Source organism: Entelurus aequoreus, linkage group LG03 (genome assembly GCF_033978785.1).
Source record: "Entelurus aequoreus isolate RoL-2023_Sb linkage group LG03, RoL_Eaeq_v1.1, whole genome shotgun sequence".
In the NCBI taxonomy this organism is placed as follows: domain Eukaryota; kingdom Metazoa; phylum Chordata; class Actinopteri; order Syngnathiformes; family Syngnathidae; genus Entelurus; species Entelurus aequoreus.
The window spans coordinates 10,939,717-10,964,107 of record NC_084733.1 but is presented as its reverse complement, the minus strand read 5'-3'; the positions used below and the strand labels follow the sequence as shown (position 1 = coordinate 10,964,107).

General features: G+C 38.5%; 2 protein-coding genes and 1 non-coding gene across 6 annotated transcripts in view; 1 reads left to right on the top strand and 2 right to left on the bottom strand.

The window, feature by feature from the left end:
• The first annotated feature begins 2,975 nt into the window (after positions 1–2,975).
• dusp23b (dual specificity phosphatase 23b) lies at positions 2,976–13,813 on the top strand. Of its 2 annotated transcripts, none has more exons than XM_062041174.1 (3): positions 2,976–3,159; positions 10,960–11,230; positions 13,047–13,812. In XM_062041174.1, the coding sequence occupies exons 2-3, from the start codon at positions 10,961–10,963 to the stop codon at positions 13,230–13,232; spliced, it is 456 nt and encodes a 151-aa protein (XP_061897158.1). In that variant the 5' UTR covers positions 2,976–3,159; position 10,960; the 3' UTR covers positions 13,233–13,812. The 2 variants fall into 2 exon arrangements, with proteins under 2 accessions (XP_061897158.1, XP_061897159.1); XM_062041175.1 differs by lacking the exon at positions 2,976–3,159 and adding an exon at positions 4,860–5,008 and having other exon boundaries at positions 13,047–13,813.
• Positions 4,156–4,238, bottom strand: trnal-cag (transfer RNA leucine (anticodon CAG)). Its single transcript has one exon. It is a non-coding gene; the product is annotated as a tRNA-Leu (tRNA).
• Positions 13,814–18,908: 5,095 nt separating the features above from the next.
• LOC133645555 (zinc finger protein OZF-like) overlaps positions 18,909–24,391 on the bottom strand; it is a 13,991-nt gene continuing 8,508 nt past the window's right edge. For 2 of the 3 annotated variants that reach the window (XM_062040389.1, XM_062040391.1), the window contains 2 exons: positions 23,582–23,832; positions 18,909–20,007 (listed from right to left, as the gene is read on the bottom strand). In XM_062040389.1, the coding sequence (XP_061896373.1) occupies positions 18,961–20,007; positions 23,582–23,832 (1,298 nt within the window). In that variant the 3' untranslated portion in view covers positions 18,909–18,960. The remainder of the gene's footprint in view (positions 20,008–23,581; positions 23,833–24,391) is intronic. The other variant, XM_062040390.1, reaches the window with a different exon arrangement.

Below are 24,391 nucleotides of genomic sequence, written 5' to 3'. Positions count from 1 at the left end.
ATAATAGTGGGAGTCCTGTCCATAGTGGATCTAACATAATAGTGAGAGTCCAGTCCATAGATGATCTAACATAATAGTGAGAGTCCAGTCCATAGTGGATCTAACATAATAGTGAGAGTCCAGTCCATAGTGGATCTAACATAATAGTGAGAGTCCAGTCCATAGTGGATTTAACATACTAATGTGAGAGTCCAGTCCATAGTGGATCTAACATAATAGTGGGAGAGTCCAGTCCATAGTGGATCTAACGTAATAGTCAGAGTCCAGTCCATAGTGGATCTAACATAATAGTGAGAGTCCAGTCCATAGTGGATCTAACATACTAATGTGAGAGTCCAGTCCATAGTGGATCTAACATAATAGTGAGAGTCCAGTCCATAGTGGATCTAACATAATAGTGAGAGTCCAGTCCATAGTGGATCTAACATAATAGTGTGAGAATCCAGTCCATAGTGGATCTAGCATAATATTGTGAGAGTCCAGTCCATAGTGGATCTAACATAATAGTGGGAGTCCTGTCCATAGTGGATCTAACATAATAGTGAGAGTCCAGTCCATAGTGGATCTAACATAATAGTGAGAGTCCAGTCCATAGTGGATCTAACATACTAATGTGAGAGTCCAGTCCATAGTGGATCTAACATAATAGTGTGAGAATCCAGTCCATAGTGGATCTAGCATAATATTGTGAGAGTCCAGTCCATAGTGGATCTAACATAATAGTGTGAGAATCCAGTCCATAGTGGATCTAGCATAATATTGTGAGAGTCCAGTCCATAGTGGATCTAACATAATAGTGGGAGTCCAGTCCATAGTGGATATAACATAATAGTGAGAGTCCAGTCCATAGTGGATCTAACATAATAGGGAGAGTCCAGTCCATAGTGGATCTAACATAATAGTGAGAGTCCAGTCCATAGTGGATCTAACATAATAGTGAGAGTCCAGTCCATAGTGGATCTAACATACTAATGTGAGAGTCCAGTCCATAGTGGATCTAATATAATATTGTGAAAGTCCAGTCCATAGTGGATCTAACATAATAGTGAGAGTCCAGTCCATAGTGGATCTAACATACTAATGTGAGAGTCCAGTCCATAGTGGATCTAACATAATAGTGTGAGAATCCAGTCCATAGTGGATCTAGCATAATATTGTGAGAGTCCAGTCCATAGTGGATCTAACATAATAGTGTGAGAATCCAGTCCATAGTGGATCTAGCATAATATTGTGAGAGTCCAGTCCATAGTGGATCTAACATAATAGTGGGAGTCCAGTCCATAGTGGATATAACATAATAGTGAGAGTCCAGTCCATAGTGGATCTAACATAATAGGGAGAGTCCAGTCCATAGTGGATCTAACATAATAGTGAGAGTCCAGTCCATAGTGGATCTAACATAATAGTGAGAGTCCAGTCCATAGTGGATCTAACATACTAATGTGAGAGTCCAGTCCATAGTGGATCTAATATAATATTGTGAAAGTCCAGTCCATAGTGGATCTAACATAATAGTGAAAGTCCAGTCCATAGTGGATCTAACATAATAGTGAGAGTCCAGTCCATAGTGGGGCCAGCAGGAGACCATCTTGAGCGGAGACAGGTCAGCAGTGCAGAGACGTCCCCAACTGATGCACAGATGAGTGGTCCACCCTGGGTCCCGCCTTTGGACAGCTTGCGCCTCATCTGTGGTCACCGAATATATTTAGACATATTCCATCCATCCATTTTTCTACCGCTTGTCCCTTTCGGGGTCGCGGGGGGGTGCTGGAGCCTATCCCAGCTGCACTCAGGCGGAGGGCGGGGTACATCCTGGCTGGACAAGTCGCCACCTCACGGCAGGGCCAACACAGACAGACAACATTCACGCTCACATTATTTGGGTTAATTCGTCAGAAAAACTCATGGCAATACGACAGCAGTCATGGCGCCTGTTGTCCAGTTGGCCATGCTTTCTTTATTCACGACTCTGGGCAAAGTAGGTCGTGGTTGCCCCCTGGTGGCCAGATGGCGATTATTGGGTTTTAAAAAGCTTACGTTTAAAATTATATGAATTAAACTTAGATAGATAGTTGAAAAACTTATTCGGGTATTACCATTTAGTGGTCAATTGTACGGAATATGTACTTCACTGTGCAACCTACTAATAAAAGTTTCAATCAATCAATCATATATATTTGCCCTCAAAATGTCACATTTAGTCAAATAAAAAAATAAAAACAAGTTTATAAATAAGTTAAAAATAAAATGTGGCTTTATTGGCGGACATTAAAACATTTTTCCTTTTTTTTTTTTAATTTTTTTTTTTTATTGAACAACAAACATACATTTATAATTCACACAATAGTCAAGGAACTTTCAACATCAAGGAAAGAAAACAAAAGAAAATACAGAGAGTAATAATACTAAAAAATATGGAGAAAGAAAAAGACAAAAAGGGCTACCTAAATCACTTTTAAAAGATTTAACAAGGATATCAATTTAAGGGCTTTTGTACACTTAATCATTCTCATCATCATCATTCATTTATTTGTATTCCTTCCATGAAAATGCATATATACAAGCCATATACAGTTGACACTTTTATTGTTTTATTTGTATTTATTTTTATTTTTTATTTTTTATTATACATTTCCATGATCAGAAAGGAGCAGATGGAAGAATATACTATTCTTATATTTATCTGCCCCCTTTTTAACACAAAATTATGTTAGATGACTATCACTGTTCTCTCCACCAAAAAACCCAACTCCAACATACTTTATAATTTTCGTTTAAGCATTTTCAAAATGACACGTCCAATCAAAATCAAAAATCAGTTTGATATAATTTCAGTTGTCTCTTTTTGTAACTCTTTTTAATTCTATTCTCAAAGGTTTGATTGATAATTGTAAACCATTAAGCCAATTAGAAAATGTACGTTCATAAATGGACATTTATGTACAAAAAAAAATTTACTCAGTGGCTGACCCAACGACGCGTTCTGATGACGTCACGCGTGAAATAAAGTTGGACACGTCGGGTTTTTGTAGTTCTCAAAGGAAAGGACTAAAAACGCACCTCAAACGTTTAAAAAAGCGACTGTGCTTAATTGGTGACGTTTTATCCAGCCAAGTGAAGATAATTGTCGACAGTTTGACCAAGTCTGTCCATCGAAAGGTATGTTTGTTTTTGTGTTTGCTTTAAGCTAGCTTCTTTTCCTCCTTGTCTTGATGCTAATTGCCTTTGTTCGTTCAATTAGCTGTTTTTAATATACGCGCTTTTATTTAATATACGCACTTTTATTTAATACAAGCGCTTTTATTACACCCAAAAGTCAGCATTATTGCTCATGGGCTATGAAATCAACACTGCATTATTAACTTCCAGGTTACGTTCGTTTGGATGGAATTTACAGTGAGGGATTTTACTGTTAACTTATGTCAATTATTTCAAGTTTGCGAGCTACGACATTTTTAAACGTGTTTATATCAAAGTATTTATGAATGTTGTACACAAGTCGAACATTGACGTATTCAATATTTACAACCAATCAGCTTGGCCGTTTCTTCGGCACGCCCCGACATGAGACGCTTACATTAAAAATGTGCTCTTTTTTTTTTTTTGTCTTTTTACTTAATCTTATCAATATTCAATATTGAAACACAGCAGCAGTGTAAACGAGTATTTATGGGTTGTGTGAGTTTACACACAACACACAAGCACCTGGAGGTTCTGTAACAGCTTCTTCCCTCAGGCCGTAAGACTCTTGAACGCATCATAATAATCCCCTCAATTCCCCCCCAAAAATGGATTAACTCGCTGGAATATAAAAAGACAATATAACATACATCCATAAACGTGGATGCATATGCAAAAGTGCAATATAGTTATCTGTACAGTAATCTTTTTTTATAATTATACCTGCGCCTTATTGATTTTTTTTATCCTGCACTACCATGAGCTAATGCAACGAAAATGTCGTTCTTATCTGTACTGTAAAGTTCAAATTTGAATGACAATAAAAAGGAAGTCTAAAAAAAAAAGTATTTAAAATAAGTCACATTTTCAGCAGTATTTCGTAACCAAAATCGCACACACTAGTAGCAAAAATGATTATTAACATGTACGGTGTCAATTTTAAATGGTAACTTCCGATTTGATGAAAAAAAGACTTGTCAGAAGTGGGATTCGAACCCACGCCTCCAGGGGAGACTGCGACCTGAACGCAGCGCCTTAGACCGCTCGGCCATCCTGACAGTGAAGGGTGCCAATGCCTTTTTGCTATAATCAGTTCGATAACATGTGGAATCAGTGGAGGTATAGGATAGGTAAATATAAGCTTTGGCTTCAGTCTATTCCTTTTTCGGTCATCCTTTTTATTTTATTTTCTTTTTGTGTGTAAATGTGTATGATTGTTAAATATGTATAATCTGTACTGTTAAACTGGTTCATTCATTCAGAATAACTCCAATTTACACATTCCTACAATATTCTTTATTGTTATGAAGCGTTCTGAAATATTGATTATAATTCCGTTTGTCTTGTGTTGTTATGATAAACATTCTTCAAAGTTGGCTCTATATCGCCATTCTTTGACAGTGAGATCACCATGTTGGAAATTTGCCTCACCTTAAAAAAAAACTAAAAAATAAACAATAGAAAGAATGGGTATAATAATAATAAAGCAAAAGAAACAATAAACATGTAAAAATAGTGAGTCTCCGAATGAATTAAAGTCATATGTCAATCTGTTAGTTATATGTCAATATCCGTATAAGTAGAAAAAAAATAAGATACAAATTTGAATGCAGAAGTACACTACCCAACACATCTTTCATGCAACTGCCAGTTGGTTCTCATGGTTCTCCTAAGAAGAGCCGTTCAAAGGAATCGGATTGTTTACTGTGCTTCCCATAAAGCTCCACGTTCGACCTTTGACAGTTTGGTTACATAACACATGCCAGCGGTCTTCTCGTCAGTTGGAGCACTGAACTTTCCTCTTTTGTCGTCGCCTACCACCAAAACTGTAAGTTGTTATAAATATGTGCGCAGGAGGTTAGCGTTTTTTTAAAATGTGACATTTGACAGCTGCTATTAGCAATGAAGACAGCTGACATGCTATCCCTATAGCTCCATATATTTGTAAGCACTTCGCAGTGTGTCGGTCTGTCCTTTAGTTCAAGTAATCTCCCAGGAGATGACCGTCGCTATAGGTATGCCAGCAAGTCAGCAGGGGTGTGTGTCTGTTGCTTACTCCTTTATCTAACTGCTAACTTTGTTTTTTGCCAGTGTTCCCAATCGAGGTGGGGGAACTACCGTATTTTTCGGACTATAAGTCGCAGTTTTTTTTCATAGTTTGGCCGGGGGTGCGACTTATACTCAGGAGCGACTTATGTGTGAAATTATTAACACATTACCGTAAAAAAACAAATAATATTATTTAGCTCATTCACGTAAGAGACTAGACGTATAAGATTTCATGGGATTTAGCGATTAGGAGTGACAGATTGTTTGGTAAACGTATAGCATGTTCTATATGTTATAGTTATTTGAATGACTCTTACCATAATATGTTACGTTAACATACCAGGCACGTTCTCAGTTGGTTATTTATGCGTCACATAACGTACACTTATTCAGCCTGTTGTTCACTATTCTTTATTTATTTTAAATTGCCTTTCAAATGTCTATTCTTGGTGTTGGCTTTTATCAACGGGGGCGGTATAACTCGGTTGGTAGAGCGGCCGTGCCAGCAACTTGAGGGTTGCAGGTTCGATCCCCGCTTCCGCCATCCTAGTCACTTCCGTTGTGTCCTTGGGCAAGACACTTTACCCACCTGCTCCCAGTGCCACCCACACTGGTTTGAATGTAACTTAGATATTGGGTTTCACTATGTAAAGCGCTTTGAGTCACTTGAGAAAAAGCGCTATATAAATGTAATTCACTTCACTTCATCAAATACATTTCCCAAAAAAATGCGATTTATACTCCAGTGTGACCTATGTACACTACCGTTCAAAAGTTTGGGGTCACATTGAAATGTCCTTATTTTTGAAGGAAAAGCACAGTACTTTTCAATGAAGATAACTTTAAACTAGTCTTAACTTTAAAGAAATACACTCTATACATTGCTAATGTGGTAAATGACTATTCTAGCTGCAAATGTCTGGTTTTTGGTGCAATATCTACATAGGTGTATAGAGGCCCATTTCCAGCAACTATCACTCCAGTGTTCTATTGGTACAATGTGTTTGCTCATTGGCTCAGAAGGCTAATTGATGATTAGAAAACCCTTGTGCAATCATGTTCACACATCTGAAAACAGTTTAGCTCGTTACAGAAGCTACAAAACTGACCTTCCTTTGAGCAGATTGAGTTTCTGGAGCATCACATTTGTGGGGTCAATTAAACGCTCAAAATGGCCAGAAAAAGAGAACTTTCATCCGAAACTCAAAAGTCTATTCTTGTTCTTAGAAATGAAGGCTATTCCACAAAATTGTTTGGGTGACCCCAAACTTTTGAACGGTAGTGTATGTTTTTTTCCTTCTTTATTATGCATTTTCGGCCGGTGCGACTTATACTCCGGAGCGACTTATACTCCGGAGCGACTTATACTCCGGAGCGACTTATACTCCGAAAAATACGGTATATCATGTGCAGAAATGTTTTTTTGTTATTATTTCAGCCTACAAGAATTCCACTTCCAACTAGAGAAAACATGCTGCATTAAATTGTAGATGATTTTCATGTTTTACACACACACACACACACACACACACACACACACACACACACACACACACACACACACACACACACACACACACACACACACACACACACACACACACACACACACACACACACACACACACACACACACCAACTGCGGTTGTGATCCAAGAACTATTAAACCATAGTTACTAAAATGCAAAAAATGCGACTTATACTCCAGTGCGACTTATATATGTTTTTTTCCTTCTTTATTATGCATTTTCGGCCGGTGCGACTTATACTCCGGAGCGACTTATACTCCGAAAAATGCGGTATTTGATTTTTAGATGCATCACAATTCGGACATGGACGATTATAAAATGAATTAGCAAATGTCAAAAATCCATGATCGATTTTATTTATTGTAAATAAAGTTATGCAGACAGTTCAAAAATGTGGCCACCTCACAGAGAGATCCAAGCGGCTCGTGTATTTTAGGACCCTTATGTTCCAGTTTTGCACATATTTCCATTACCGCATGTTGATGAGCAGATGAGGGCTGGCTGGCGTAGGTGGAGCGCTAATGTTTTTATCATAGCTCTGACGAGGTCCCGTCGCTAAGTTAGCTTCAATGGCGTCGTTAGCAACAGCATTGCTAGGCTTCGACAGGCGGCACAGTATTAACCGTGTATTTACAGGTCCAGTGTTTGGTTCGGTGTCTCCTGATAGTAGTATTGTTGATTTTCTGTCCATCCTTCCAGTCAGGGGATTATTTCTTTTGTTTCTATCTGCATTTAAAGGCCTACTGAAATGAATTTTTTTTTATTTAAACGGGGATAGCAGATCCATTCTACGTGTCGTACTTGATAATTTCGCGATATTGCCATATTTTTGCTGAAAGGATTTAGTAGAGAACAACGTCGATAAAGTTTGCAACTTTTGGTCTCTGATAAAAAAAAACCTTGCCCCTACCGGAAGTAGCGTGACGTTGTCAGTTGTTCACTCCCTCATATTTTCCTATTTTCAACGCAGCTAGAGCTATTCGGACCGAGAAAGCGACGATTACCCCATTAATTTGAGCGAGGATGAAAGATTCGTGGATGAGGAACGTTAGAGTGACGGACTAGAATGCCGTGAAATAAATATTTTTTTTCGCTCTGACCGTAACTTAGGTACAAGCTGGCTCATTGGATTCCACACTCTCTCCTTTTTCTATTGTGGATCACAGATTTGTATTTTAAACCACCTCGGATACTATATCCTCTTGAAAATGAGTCGAGAACGCGAAATGGACATTCACAGTGACTTTTATCTCCACGACAATACATCGACGAAGCTCTTTAGCATGAGCTAACGTGATAGCATCTGTCTCAAATGCAGATAGAAACAAAATAAATAAATCCCTGACTGGAAGGATAGACAGAAGATCAACAATACTATTAAACCATGGACATGTAACCACACGGTTAATAGATCTCAGCCTGGCAAAGCTTAACAATGCTGTTGCTAACGACGCTAAGGCTAACTTAGCAACCGGACCTCACAGAGCTATGATAAAAACATTAGCGCTCCACCTACGCCAGCCAGCCCTCATCTGCTCTGCTCATCAACACCCGTGCTCACCTGCGTTCCAGCGATCGACGGCGCGACGAAGGACTTCACCCATCATCCGTGCGGTGGGCGGCTAGCATCGGCTAGGCGTCTGCTATCCAAGTAAGTAGTCCTTGTTGTGTTGCTACAGCCAGCCGCTAATACACCGATCCCACCTACAACGTTCTTCTTTGCAGCCTCCATTGTTCATTAAACAAATTGCAAAAGATTCACCAACACAGATGTCCAGAATACTGTGGAATTATGAAATGAAAACAGAGCTTTTTTGTATTGTATTCAATGGGGAAGGCATACCTCTGTTCCCGGGGCTACGTCACGCGCATACGTCATCCTCCAAAGGCTTTTTCAACCGGAAGTTTCGCGGGAAATTTAAAATTGCACTTTATAAGTTAACCCGGCCGTATTGGCATGTGTTGCAATGTTAAGATTTCATCATTGATATATAAACTATCAGACTGCGTGGTCGGTAGTAGTGGGTTTCAGTAGGCCTTTAAGCACGATGCTATCACGTTAGCTCCGTAGCTAAAGTGCTTCGCCGATGTATTGTCGTGGAGATAAAAGTCACTGTGAATGTCCATTTCGCGTTCTCGACTCTCATTTTCAAGAGGATATAGTATCCGAGGTGGTTTAAAATACAAATCCGTGATCCACAATAGAAAAAGGAGAAAGTGTGGAATCCAATGAGCCCTTTTCCCTAAGTTACAGTCAGAGCGAAAAAAGATGCGTCCTGCACTGCACTCTAGTCCTTCACTCTCACGTTCCTCATCCACGAATCTTTCATCCTCGCTCAAATTAATGGGGTAATCGTCGCTTTCTCGGTCCGAATCGCTCTCGCTGCTGGTGTAAACAATGGGGAAATGTGAGGAGCCTTTCAACCTGTGACGTCACGCTACTTCCGGTACAGGCAATGCTTTTTTTTTTTTATCAGCGACCAAAAGTTGCGAACTTTATCGTCGATGTTCTCTACTAAATCCTTTCAGCAAAAATATGGCAATATCGCGAAATGATCAAGTATGACACATAGAATGGATCTGCTATCCCCGTTTAAATAAAAAAAATTCATTTCAGTAGGCCTTTAACTAACACATTTTCTGGTCTTACTCTGTCATTTTAGTGAGTCTTCCCTGGATGGTGACTGGCTGCCACCTGTCATGCTATATTTTTATTTTGTGTTTCCACTGCTGCAGGAGCACGTATGAATTCAGAAGGTTGCAGCTGAACTTTCCATGTTCAGATTGGCTTAGTGCAGGGGTCACCAACGCGGTGCCCGCGGGCACCAGGTAGCCCGTAAGGACCAGATGAGTAGCCCGCTGGCCTGTTCTAAAAATAGCTCAAATAGCAGCACTTACCAGTGAGCTGCCTCTATTTTTTAAATTGTATTTATTTACTAGCAAGCTGGTTTCGCTTTGCTCGACATTTTTAATTCTAAGAGAGACAAAACTCAAATAGAATTTGAAAATCCAAGAAAATATTTTAAAGACTTGGTCTTCACTTGTTTAAATAAATTCATTAATTTTTTTACTTTGCTTCTTATAACTTTCAGAAAGACAATTTTAGAGAAAAAATACAACCTTAAAAATGATTTTAGGATTTTTAAACACATATACCTTTTTACCTTTTAAATTCCTTCCTCTTCTTTCCTGACAATTTAAATCAATGTTCAAGTAAATTTATTGTTTTTATTGTAAAGAATAATAAATACATTTTAATTTAATTCTTCATTTTAGCTTCTGTTTTTTTGACGAAGAATATTTGTGAAATATTTCTTCAAACTTATTATGATTAAAATTCAAAAAATTTATTCTGGCAAATCTAGAAAATCTGTAGAATCAAATTTAAATCTTATTTCAAGGTCTTTTGAATTTAAAACATTTTTTTTGTTGTGGAAGAAATAATGATTTGTCTTTGTTATAAATATAGCTTGGTCCAATTTGTTATATATTCTAACAAAGTGCAGATTGGATTTTAACCTATTTAAAACATGTCATCAAAATTCTAAAATTAATCTTAATCAGGAAAAATTACTAATGATGTTCCATAAATTTTTTTTAAATTTTTTTCAAAAAGATTCAAATTAGCTAGTTTTTCTCTTCTTTTTTCGGTTCAATTTTGAATTTTAAAGAGTCGAAATTGAAGAAAAACTATGTTTCAAAATTTAATTGTCATTTTTTTCGTGTTTTCTCCTCTTTTAAACCGTTCAATTAAGTGTAAATATCATTAATTATTAATAATAACATAGAGTTAAAGGTAAATTGAGCAAATTGGCTATTTCTGGCAATTTATTTAAGTGTGTATCAAACTGGTAGCCCTTCGCATTAATCAGTACCCAAGAAGTAGCTCTTGGTTTCAAAAAGGTTGGTGACCCCTGGCTTAGTGTATTGATTAAAAAAAAGTGGATTGTTCTTAAATCATGCTGATTGTTAAATGTTTGGTAATGTTACACGTAATAGTTCCACTTCAATAAATGCTTTTCCTCTCTGCAAATTGTGTTGCTGAGGATAATATTATTCATGTTGTACTGGCATAGCCATGATTTCAGCCTTTTAAAACTCCTCCTGAACCTCCAAATCTTGACCTGGGTATTTGTCAGATCCTGGTTACTTACTATGACGCGTTTGAAACCTTTAAATAATTATCTTTTTTTCTGTTCAGAATGGTGTCCACTCCTCCAAACAACTTCTCCTGGGTGGACCCGGGCAAAGTGGCCGGACTGGCCCTGCCCCGGATGACTGCAGAGTACCAGTATCTGCTGGACAACGGCATCCAACATCTGGTCTGCCTTTGTGAGCGCAAGCCCAACAACTACGACACGTGTCCACGTTTGCGGCTGCACCACATCAAGATCCCAGACTTCACTGCTCCTTCGCCGAGTCAGATTGACAAATTCCTCACCATTGTGGAAGACAGCAACGCCAAGGGAGAAGTATGTCATATTCCATCCTGACTACTTTTTCTGAAATAGATATTTTGGCATAGAAAATACAGAGTATTCTGAACTCCTGTTTCCATGCCAGTGTTTTGATAGTTATGCCCAAGCAGTGTGTGTGTGTGTGTGTGTGTGTGTGTGTGTGTGTGTGTGTGTGTGTGTGTGTGTGTGTGTGCGTGTGTGTGTGCTTTGCCGCTTGCAGAGAGGTGGATCTTGACTTCCGTGTTTAGATTACAGTTGATAACAACATAAAAAGTAGATTGTTACACTGATTACTTTGGTAAGATGGAATAAAAGCTCAGCAGATAAGAAAGACGGTAGGCAGGAAGTGGAGAGTCACTTGTTTATTGGAGACTTTCACAACGTCAGAACATGTCACGACATCTTCTCAAACCGATCACACTCTTTTTGGCTTAACAATAATAGCACTATGCGTCACATACATATATGCACACACACTTACATATACCGGTGTGTATATATATATATATATATATATATATATATATATATATATATATATATATACACACACTACCGTTCAAAAGTTTGGGGTCACCCAAACAATTTTGTGGAATAGCCTTCATTTCTGAGAACAAGAATAGACTGTCGAGTTTCAGATGAAAATTCTTTTTTTCTGGCCATTTTGAGCGTTTAATTGACCCCACAAATGTGATGCTCCAGAAACTCAATCTGCTCAAAGGAAGGTCAGTTTTGTAGCTTCTGTAACGAGCTAAACTGTTTTCAGATGTGTGAACGTGATTGCACAAGGGTTTTCTAATCATCAATTAGCCTTCTGAGCCAACGAGCAAACACATTGTACCATTAGAACACTGGAGTGATAGTTGCTGGAAATGGGCCTCTATACACCTATGTAGATATTGCACCAAAAACCAGACATTTGCAGCTAGAATAGTCATTTACCACATTAGCAATGTATAGAGTGTATTTCTTTAAAGTTAAAACTAGTTTAAAGTTATCTTCATTGAAAAGTACAGTGCTTTTCCTTCAAAAATAAGGACGTTTCAATGTGACCCCAAACTTTTGAACGGTAGTGTATATGTAATTATATGTATGTATATGTAAGTATATGTATGTATGTATATGTATGTATATAAATGTATATATATATATATGTGTATATATATGTATGTATGTGTATATATATATATGTATGTGTATATATATATATATATATATATACTGTATATATATATATATATATATGTGTATACATACATATATACTGTTGCGTTGACCAGCATTCCTCCAATGGGGAATTCAAATTGCTAGTCTCTCCCAGATTCTTTTTATGGCACATAAGCTGATGTTTATATTCAATCAACAGGCAGTAATTGGTATTTTGTGGTTTATTCTCCAAGCTTAGAGGACAACCGTGAGACCAATCTAGCACACCAGCGTTCCCCAGCCCGGTCCAGATCGGTCTAGCTCGGTCCCCCCTCAAACCCCCGGAAGTCCCGTGATCTTCCCTCTGTCCCTCGCCCCCACTCCCTTTGTTTAGACTACTCCGAGTTATCTCTACTCTGACACATTCCAATCTAGAAGGCCAACACCTTACTATGAGACTCAAAAGAAGGAAGAATACTAGCTATTCTTTATATGACTATAGGAGTTTAGAAAGAAGTAACACTTAAATATGGATATGATTCTGATCTGCTTCCAACAATACATGTATGTATGTATGTATGTGACACACACACACACAGTTTGAGAGGAAACCAAATAAAAATATGGTATGTTTGCATGAAGGTTTAAGACGTAACAGACGCCTGAAAATGTTGTTCCTTTCCAGGCTGTGGCCGCCCACTGCATGCACGGCCACGGCAGGACAGGCACCATGCTGGCCTGCTACCTGGTCAAGGCCATGAAGATCTCCGGCATCGAAGCCATCAATGAGATCCGCAGAATGCGCCAAGGCTCCATAGAAACCAGCGACCAAGAAAAAGCGGTGGTACAGTTTTATCAACGCAATAAATAGTTTAGTGTTGATGTTTACATCCAAAAGTCATATTTTAACAATACATCAAGGACGGGGAAAAGAATGATGGTAAAATCCAGTGTTGGCTACTTTGCACAAACTTAACATTTCAAGCACTTGATGCCAGAGAAAACAGACGATGTCGCTCCTTAGACGTCAGCTTCCTTCTCAATACTTTTTCTTTTTTCACGTCTCATCTTCTCAGGGAAGCACTTTAGTGTTTGTACGCTGCAACTCTCTTAAACATGAAGTCATCCAGCTATACTGTACAATTGTTTGTTTTTAACACACTACTAGACTCTAACTTTGACTGAGACTCGTAGCCACAAATGTGAAATTAATCTCTTTTTATTGTTATCATTTATGGCGGCAAGGATTTTTGTCAGGATTTTCTGGAGCGGTTCTTCTTGAACACAGGTGTGAAACTCAAGGGCAGATGTGGCCCGCCACGTCATTTTAATTGGCGCTCAGAAGCCTGCAAATAATATGTATCAATAAAGTACTGTAACTTTCCTTACTAAACGTATTCTTTCTTTAAAAAAAATATATATGTACTCCATGTAATCGCAAATGATGTTAACTTAAATATTGTCTAATTAAAAAAAATTGGGTGACTCTTTAGTATGGGGAACATATTCACCATTTAAATAGAAATAAATACTAATAATAATGATTTCAAAGCAAGTTATCCATCAAATTGTGCAATGATAAAGTAGCAATAGATTTCATGGTCAAATTGTGAAATTTACTGTGTTTTTTACAGCATTTTTCTCTAAATGGAAAAAACTTTACTTTTCTTTACTGTAATAAACTGTGATGCCGTTTTGGCATTTACAGTAATACACCGAAAAATCTACAGTTGTTGATTCACGGTAAAAAAAAAAACAGCAAAAAACTGGCAGCTCAGGTGCCAAAATTTTTGTGCATATTTAACTGCATATTAACATGATGTCACATGTTATATATGCTGAACCCCGGCCGAGTCATACCAAAGACTATAAAAATGGGAGCCATTACCTCCCTGCTTGGCACTCAAGGGTTGGAATTGGGGGTTAAATCACCAAAAATGATTCCCGGGCGCGGCCACTGCTGCTGCTCCCTGCTCCCCTCACCTCCCAGGGGGTGAACAAGGGGATGGGTCAAATGCAGAGGACACATTTCACCACACCTAGCAGTGTTTCCCATAAACTGCCAAGATACCTGTGGCGGTGGGGGCGTGGCTATGGGCGTGGTCACCGTGACATTATCGAGTAATTTGCATAATTTACTACAATGATATGATTTTCTCTAAAAAGGCTCAAAAAATGTATACTTACTAATTAATAATAACAGTTTTGTTTTAAACGTCCATCCATCCATCCATTTTAAATATAATTACAACACTTTATATACATATTTATATACAGATTTGAACAATAAGTTATTCACTGAAATATATTTATTAATTGTGGTTCTTACAAAAAATATATCTTATAAAATATAAAAGCTAAAATGTCTCAAAGCTCTGCCCCTTTAATTAGTGCATACTAAATAATTTTACTTTAGCCTACTACTACAACCATATTATTTACCAGCAACATAAAGTGAAACAGAGGCAGAGGTGTCCTACCACAGTCAGTAACAAATAAACAGAAAACAGTAGTGGTCAAATACAAATAAGGCAACAACAGAAGTATCCTACACTTCTCTTTTGTAAAGTCAATCTGAACAGCCTATAGGGCATCTACATCAACTACAGTTATGTTCATAATAATAAATGTGTTTAAAAAGGCGTGTGAACCTCAAAATTCTTCAAATAAATTGTATTTTAATGAACACAAATGCATTGGAGAGACTGCACATTCAATTTCAAAGCCATAAAATTGGAAAAAAGTAATTCAATTTGACAACATTTTACAGAAAGTCAAGAAATATAAAACAAAAAAATAGCAGTGTTGACATCTTTCTTTATAAAACTCCAATGTACTGTATAAACTAAGAAAGGCTTGCAGATTCAACTTTCCTTAGAATTATTAACTATAATTTAGTTGCATAACCACAGTTTGCTTCACATCTGTGGCACATGGAGTCGACAGGTATTGCAGCCCAGGACAATTGTACTACGTTCCACAATTCCTCTGCATTTTTTGGTTTTGCCTCATGAACAGCATTCTTCATGTCAGCCCACAAGTTTTCAATGGGATTAAGGTTCGGGGATTGTGCTGGCCACTCCATTACTTGAACTCTGTTTGTTTGGAACCAGGATTTTACTCGCTTGCTGGTGTGTTTGGGGTCATTGTCTTGTTGAAACACCCATTTCGAGGGCATTTCCTCTTCAGCATACGGCAACATGACATCTTCCAGTATTCTGATGTACTAAAACTGATCCATGATCCCTGGTATGCGATAAATAGGACCAACACCACAATACGAGAAACATCCCCATATCATGATGCTTGCACCACCACGCTTCACCGTCTTCACCGTGTACCTGGGCTTGAATTCAGTGTTTGCAGGACGTCTGACAAACTGTCTGTGGCCCTTGGACCCAAAAAGAACAATCTTACTCTCATCAGTCCCCAAATGTTACGCCATTTCTTTTTAGGCCAGTCAATGTGTTTTTTGGCAAATTGTAACCCAGGGGTCACCAACGCAGTGCCCGTGGGCACCAGGTAGCCCGTAAGGACCAGATGAGTAGCCCGCTGGCCTGTTCTAAAAATAGCTCAAATAGCAGCACTTACCAGTGAGCTGCCTCTATTTTTTTTAAATTGTATTTATTTACTAGCAAGCTGGTCTTGCTTTGCCCGACATTTTTAATTCTAAGAGAGACAAAACTCAAATAGAATTTGAAAATCCAAGAAAATATTTTAAAGACTTGGTCTTCACTTGTTTAAATAAATTCATTATTTTTTTTACTTTGCTTCTTATAACTTTCAGAAAGACAATTTTAGAGAAAAAATACAACCTTAAAAATGATTTTAGGATTTTTAAACACATATATATTTTTACCTTTTAAATTCCTTCCTCTTCTTTCCTGACAATTTAAATCAATGTTCAAGTAAATTAATTTTTTTTATTGTAAAGAAAAATGAATACATTTTAATTTAATTCTTCATTTTAGCTTCTGTTTTTTCGACGAAGAATATTTGTGAAATATTTCTTCAAACTTATTATGATTAAAATTCAAAAAAATTATTCTGGCAGATCTAGAAAATCTGTAGAATCAAATTTAAATCTTATTTGAAAGTCTTTTGATTTTCTTTTAAAATTTTTGTTCTGGAAAATCTAGAAGAAATAATGATTTGTCTATGTTAGAAATATAGCTTGGTCCAATTTGTTATATATTCTAACAAAGTGCAGATTGTATTTTAACCTATTTAAAACATGTCATCAAAATTCTAAAATTAATCTTAGTCAGGAAAAATTACTAATGATGTTCCATCAATTATTTTTTTTATTTTTTCAAAAAGATTCGAATTAGCTAGTTTTTCTCTTCTTTTTTTCGGTTGAATTTTGAATTTTAAAGAGTCGAATTTGAAGATAAACTATGTTTCAAAATTTTATTGTCATTTTTTTCGTGTTTTCTCCTCTTTTAAACCGTTCAATTAAGTGTAAATATCATTAATTATTAATAATAACATGGAGTTAAAGGTAAATTGAGCAAATTGGCTATTTTCGGCAATTTATTTAAGTGTGTATCAAACTGGTAGCCCTTCGCATTAATCACTACCCAAGAAGTAGCTCTTGCTTTCAAAAAGGTTGGTGACCCCTGTTGTAACCGCTTCAGCACACGTCTTTTTTTTAACAATGGGACTTTGCGGGGGCTTCTTGCTGCTAGCTTGGCTTCACATAGACGTGGTCTGATTGTTACAGTACTCACAGGCCATCTTAGATCCTCCTGGAGCTGATCATTGGCTGAGCCTTTGCCATTTTGGTTATTCTCCCATCCATTTCAATAGTCGTTTTTCTTTTTCTTCCTCGTCTTTTTGGTTTTGGCTGCCATTTTAAAGTGTTTGATATCATTTTAGCTGAACAGCCTATCATTTTCTGCACTTCCTTATAGGTTTTCCCCTCTTTTATGAAATTCTTAATCAAAGAACGCTCTTCTTCTGAACAGTGTCTTCAACGACCCATTTTACACTGTTTTTCCAAGGACAAATGCACAGCCATTATATGCAGCGTCAGTTCCCTTGATCCTAAAATAAGGGCCACTTGTTTAACATATTTTTTTTTTACACATAATCAATGATGTCACTTATGGAACGCAGCACTGCTATTTTTTTGAACACGACTCTTTCAGTAAATGATTCAGTTTCACAGAATCAGCAGCATGCACATCATTCCTGTTGGGTCTGTTGGTTTTCCATACCTTTACTAAACCTTCTAGAAACGTACTTGCAATGTAGAAGTTGAAATTCTAACAAAAATGGTGATTTATCTTGCTAGTGATGTGGGACTGCTATTATTTTGAACACAACTGTATATGATTTGCCTGAGAAGCTGGACAGGACAAAAAAATAAAAATAAAAAAATAAATTATTTTTTTTAATTTGTGGCGAACGTAATTCTTTCGTGGCGGGCCGCCACAAATAAATGCATGTGTGGGAAACACTGCCTAGTGCAGGGGTCACCAACCTTTTTGAAACCAAGAGCTACTTCTTGGGTACTGATTAATGCGAAGGGCTACCAGTTTGATACACACTTGAATAAATTGCCAGAAATAGCCAATTTGCTCAATTTACCTTTAACTCTATGTTATTATTAATAATTAATGATATTTACACTTAATTGAACGGTTTAAAAGAGGAAAAAACACGAAAAAAATGACAATTAAATTTTGAAACATAGTTTATCTTTAATTTCGACTCTTTAAAATTCAAAATTCAACCGAAAAAAAGAAGAGAAAAACTAGCTAATTCGAATCTTTTTGGAAAAATTACAAAAATAATTTATGGAACATCATTAGTAATTTTTCCTGATTAAGATTAATTTTAGAATTTTGATGACATGTTTTAAATAGGTTAAAATCCAATCTGCACGTTGTTAGAATATATAACAAATTGGACCAAGCTATATTTCTAACAAAGACTAATCATTATTTCTTCTAGATTTTCCAGAACAAACATTTTAAAAGAAATTCAAAAGACTTTGAAATAAGATTTAAAATTTGATTCTACAGATTTTCTAGATTTGCCAGAATACATTTTTTGAATTTTAATCATAATAAGTTTGAAGAAATATTTCACAAATATTCTTCGTCGAAAAAACAGAAGCTAAAATGAAAAATTAAATTAAAATGTATTTATTATTCTTTACAATAAAAAAAATAAATTTACTTGAACATTGATTTAAATAGTCAGGAAATAAGGGGAAGGAATTTAAGAGGTAAAAAGGTATATGTGTTTAAAAATCCTAAAATCATTTTTAAGGTTGTATTTTTAAACAAGTCTTTAAAATATTTTCTTGGATTTTCAAATTCTATTTGAGTTTTGTCTCTCTTAGAATTAAAAAATGTCTAGCAAAGCGAGACCAGCTTGCTAGTAAATAAATACAATTTAAAAAATAGAGGCAGCTCACTGGTAAGTGCTGCTATTTGAGCTATTTTTAGAACAGGCCAGCGGGCTACTCATCTGGTCCTTACGGGCTACCTGGTGCCCGCGGGCACCGCGTTGGTGACCCCTGGCCTAGTGTGTGTGTGACAATCATTGCTACTTTAACTTAACTGATGTTAAATGAAAATGCTGCAGCTTCATTTGCTGCTGCTTGTCCCACCAGCACACTTGTGCTTCTTACACTGGTACTTATAAGAGAATCTTTCATCGCACACACTGCAACTCAACACTTTGTCTGCTGCGTGTGTTCTCATGTGTTTATTAAGCGTCGTTCGCCCAGCGAAGCTTTTGTTGCAGCTCGGGCAGGAATATGGTTTCTCACCGGTGTGTCTTCTGGCGTGCATTGTCAAATTTTCCTTCCGAGAGAATCTTTTACTACACACGCCGCAACTGAACACTTTTTCAGTGTGCGTTCTCACGTGTCTTACGAGTGTCGATCGGTCGGCGAAGCCTTTGTCGCAGCTCGGACAAGAGTAGGGTTTTTCGCCGGTGTGTATTCTCACGTGTGTTTTTAAATCACTCTTCTGTATGAAAGCTTTACCACAGGATGAACACGAGAAACGTCTTTCGCCGGTGTGTATTCTCATGTGCGTTTTCAGATTTTCTTTCAGGGAGAATCTTTTACGGCAAACTAAGCACATGAATGGTTTTTCTCCGGTGTGCGTCCTCATGTGCGTTTTCAAATGTTGCCGTTGAGTAAAATCTTTACCGCAGATGGAACAGGAATAAGGTTTGTAGCCAGTGTGTATTCTGGTGTGTTTTTTCAGATTGCAACGGTGATTGAAGGTTTTGTCGCAGTGAGAGCATTGAAAGTGTGTGTTGTGAGTGTGACATGTCGTATCAGCTTTAGAGTCTCCATCTTCAGTGTCAGGAGAGTGTGAGGTTGTGTCGTCACTATCTGACAGTGGAGCTAAGAGCTTGTCTGCTTGTGATCCTCCACAGTGGTCTTCTGTTGTCATGTGTTGAGTTGAGCTGCTGCTTGGAGGCTCCGCCTCTCTCTTCTCCTCACTTTCACTTTTAACCTCATCATCTTCACTCTTCACATTGACAATAGTTAACGGGTACTCCTCTTTATCCTCCTGTGGCTCCCCATGTTCCTCTTTCACTGTGGGGGGGCTGTGACTCCTCCCGTCCCGTCCTGGAGGTCCACTCCTGCTGTTCAGGGTAATGTTTCTCCCAGACGTCTGCGGACCACAAGGGGACAAAGCACATGCTTTAGAAAAGTCCAGCTTGGCTCAGTCCCATGAGACGACGTCCCGCACCACCAGAAGTTCTGATAATGTCTCGTCAGTCGCTGACGTTCAAGATGACATAACCATACCAGAGATCAGACCTGGGCAAATGAAGGCCCAGGAGGCCACATGCGGCCCGTTAAAGGCCGACTGAAAGCCACTACTACCGACCACGCAGTCTGATAGTTTATATATCAATGATGAAATCTTAACATTGCAACACATGCCAATACGGCCGGTTTAACTTATAAAGTGCAATTTTAAATTTCCCGGGAAACTTCCGGTTGAAAACGTCTAGGTATGATGACGTTTGCGCGTGACGTCACGGGTTGAAGGAGACATTTTGGAATAGCACGGTGGCCAGCTTAAAGGCCTACTGAAATGATTTTTTTTTATTTAAACGGGAATAGCAGATCCATTCTGTGTGTCATACTTGATCATTTCGCGATATTGCCATATTTTTGCTGAAAGGATTTAGTAGAGAAAATTGACGATAAAGTTCGCAACTTTTGTTTGCTGATAAAAAAAGCCTTGCCTGTACCGGAAGTAGCGTGACGTCACAGGAGCTAGTATTCCTCACAATTCCCCGTTGTTTACAATGGAGCGAGAGAGATTCGGACCGAGAAAGTGACGATTACCCCATTAATTTGAGCGAGGATGAAAGATTCGTAGATGAGGAACGTTACAGTGAAGGACTTGAGAGACAGTGATGGACGTATCTTTTTTCGCTCTGACCGTAACTTAGGTACAAGCTGGCTCATTGGATTCCACACTCTCTCCTTTTTCTATTGTGGATCACGGATTTGTATTTGAAACCACCTCGGATACTATATCCTCTTGAAAATGAGAGTCGAGCACGCGAAATGGACATTTAAAGTGACTTTTATCTCCATGACAATACATCGGCGAAGCTCTTTAGCTACTGAGCTAACGTGATAGCATCGTTCTCAAATGAAGATAGAAACAAAAGAAATAAATCCCTGACTGGAAGGATAGACAGAAGATCAACAATACTATTAAACCATGGACATGTAACTACACGGTTAAAAATTCTCAGCCTGGTAAGGCTTAACAAGGCTGTTGCTAACGACGCTAAGGCTAATTTAGCAGCTTAGCAACCGGACCTCACAGAGCTATGATAAAAACATTAGCGCTCCACCTACGCCAGCCAGCCCTCATCTTCCCATCAACAGCCGTGCTCACCTGCGTTCCAGCGATCGACGGCGCGACGAAGGACTTCACCCGTGGGTTTGGCGGCAAGCATCGGCTAGGCGTAGTAAGTAGTCCTTGTTGTGTTGCTGTAAGTATTGTACTTAGCCGCTAATACACCGATCGATCCCATCTACAACGTTCTTCTTTGCAGCCTCCATTGTTCATTAAACAAATTGCAAAAGATTCACCAACACAGATGTCCAGAATACTGTGGCATTTTGTCGAAGAAAACAAGAGGTTTTTGTATGGTGTCCAACCACTTCCGTGGATTTTGTGACGTCACGCGCATAAATCATATCCAAAGGAGTTTTTCAACCGGAAGTGTGGCGGGAATTTTAAAATTGCACTTTATAAATTAACCGTATTGGCATGTGTTGCAATGTTAAGATTTCATCATTGATATATAAACTATCAGACTGCAGTAGTGGCTGTAGTGGCTTTCAGTAGGCCTTTAAGTCGTCTGTTTTCATCGCAAAATTCCACAGTATTCTGGACATCTGTGTTGGTGAATCTTTTGCAATTTGTTTAATGAACAATGGAGACTGAAAAGAAGAAAGTTGTAGGTGGGATCGGTGTATTAGCGGCTGGCTGCAGGAACACAACCAGGAGGACTTTTGAGTTGGATAGCAGACGCGCTACCGTGAGTACAGCTTTGGCTTCCAAACATTTGATCGCTTGCCCGTACGTGCGTGGCGCTATGTGCATGTCACGTACGTAACTTTGGGGAAATATACACTACCGTTCAAAAGTTTGGGGTCACATTGAAATGTCCTTATTTTTGAAGGAAAAGCACTGTACTTTTCAATGAAGATAACTTAAAACTAGTCTTAACTTTAAAGAAATACACTCTATACATTGCTAATGTGGTAAATGACTATTCTAGCTGCAAATGTCTGGTTTTTGGTGCAATATCTACATAGGTGTATAGAGGCCCATTTCCAGCAACTATCACTCCAGTGTTCTAATGGTACAATGTGTTTGCTCATTGGCTCAGAAGGCTAATTGGTGATTAGAAAACCCTTGTGCAATCATGTTCACACATCTGAAAACAGTTTAGCTCGTTACAGAAGCTACAAAACGGACCTTCCTTTGAGCAGATTGAGTTTCTGGAGCATCACATTTGTGGGGTCAATTAAACGCTCAAAATGGCCAGAAAAAGAGAACTTTCATCTGAAACTCGACAGTCTATTCTTGTTCTTAGAAATGAAGGCTATTCCACAAAATTGTTTGGGTGACACCAAACTTTTGAACGGTAGTGTATGTTTCTTGCCGACTCTGATGGCGGCCGGGGTGTCGTCGAAAGCTACAACGCCCGCCGCCGCGCCGCTGTCCTCACCTTGACTTCCCCCGTCTCCGGGCCGCCGACCGCATCGATGATCGGGTGAAGTCCTTCGTGGCGCCGTCGATCGCTGGAACGCAGGTGAGCACGGGTCGTGTTTAGCAGATGAGAGCTGGCGTAGGTGGAGAGCTAATGTTTTTAGCGTAGCTCTGTCGAGGTCCCGTAGCTAAGTTAGCTTCAATGGCGTCGTTAGCAACAGCATTGCTAGGCTTCGCCAGGTGGTACAGCATTAACCGTGTGGTTACAGGTCCAGGGTTTGGTAGTATTGTTGATCTTCTGTCTATCCTTCCAGTCAGGGGCTTATTTCGTCTGTTTCTATATGCAGTTAAGCACGATGCTATCATGTTAGCTCCGTAGCTAAAGTGCTTCGCCGATGTATTGTCGTGGAGATAAAAGTCACTGTGAATGTCCATTTCGCGTTCTCGACTCTCATTTTCAAGAGGATATAGTATCCGAGGTGGTTTAAAATACAAATCCGTGATCCACAATAGAAAAAGGAGAGAGTGTGGAATCCAATGATCCCTTGTACCTAAGTTACGGTCAGAGCGAAAAAAGATACGTCCTGCACTGCACTCTAGTCCTTCACTCTCACTTTCCTCATCCACGAATCTTTCATCCTGGCTCAAATTAATGGGGTAATCGTCGCTTTCTCGGTCCGAATCGCTCTCGCTGCTGGTGTAAACAATGTGCAGATGTGAGGAGCCTTTCAACCTGTGACGTCACGCTACTTCCGGTACAGGCGAGGCTTTTTTATCAGCGACCAAAACTTTATTGTCGATGTTCTCTACTAAATCCTTTCAGCAAAAATATGGCAATATCGCGAAATGATCAAGTATGACACATAGAATGGATCTGCTATCCCCGTTTAAATAAGAAAATGTCATTTCAGTAGGCCTTTAAGCTTTTCAATCTGGCCCGCCAGACCTTCCCAAATAATTGTTTTAGATGTTTAAGATATGTGGATGTTGTGCTTACTGGACTGTGGTGAAGCTGTGAGCACTCAGGTGGTTTCTCTTCATGGTCTTCAGTCTTCACAGAGACAACAGTCAGTGGAAACTTGGTGAGTTCAGCCTCCTCCTGCCCTAGAAGACACTCTTCCTTCTGAGTGATCCAGAGCTCCTCCTCTTCCTCTTTAATGTGGGGGGGCTGTGGCTCCTCCTCTTTCTCTTTGACATGAGGGTGGAGTGGATCTTCCTCTTTAACGTGAAGAGGCTGCTGGAAGTCTGCTAGATAAATGAGTAAATCATGTTAAGTGATAATATAAGTACTTTTTGACTGACACTGTAAACATAGTGAGATTATGTGTGTGTTGTGTATGTAACTAAACTAAAGAACCAATAAAAACATGGTAAAGACTGTATTTTTCCCCAGCCCTTAAAATAGCTTCAAATAAGTCCAGTGAGTAAAATGATAGGGCTTGGACATTTGATGGTAGAAATTGTCAAAGCCTCTGAAAGGGTGAGCTAAAAGACAAATCAGAACATTATAAAACTGTGTAATAAACCGTGTACATGTTGGTTTATTAGCCTTATCTCTAACCTTCACTTTCCAACAGTATAGCCCTAACTTTTAGTCAAATCTAATGGAAATGAAACAAAACTGCTTAAAAACATGTTTTTGTCTCAACATCTAATAAGTTTTTGTGGAGCATCTCCATCTTTAGAGCACAGCTCCCACCACCTCTAAAGCAGGGGTGTCCAAACTTTTTCCACTGAGGGCCGCACACTGAAATATCAAAGCAAGCCGGGGCCATTTTGATATTTTTTTATTTTAAAAAACAATACA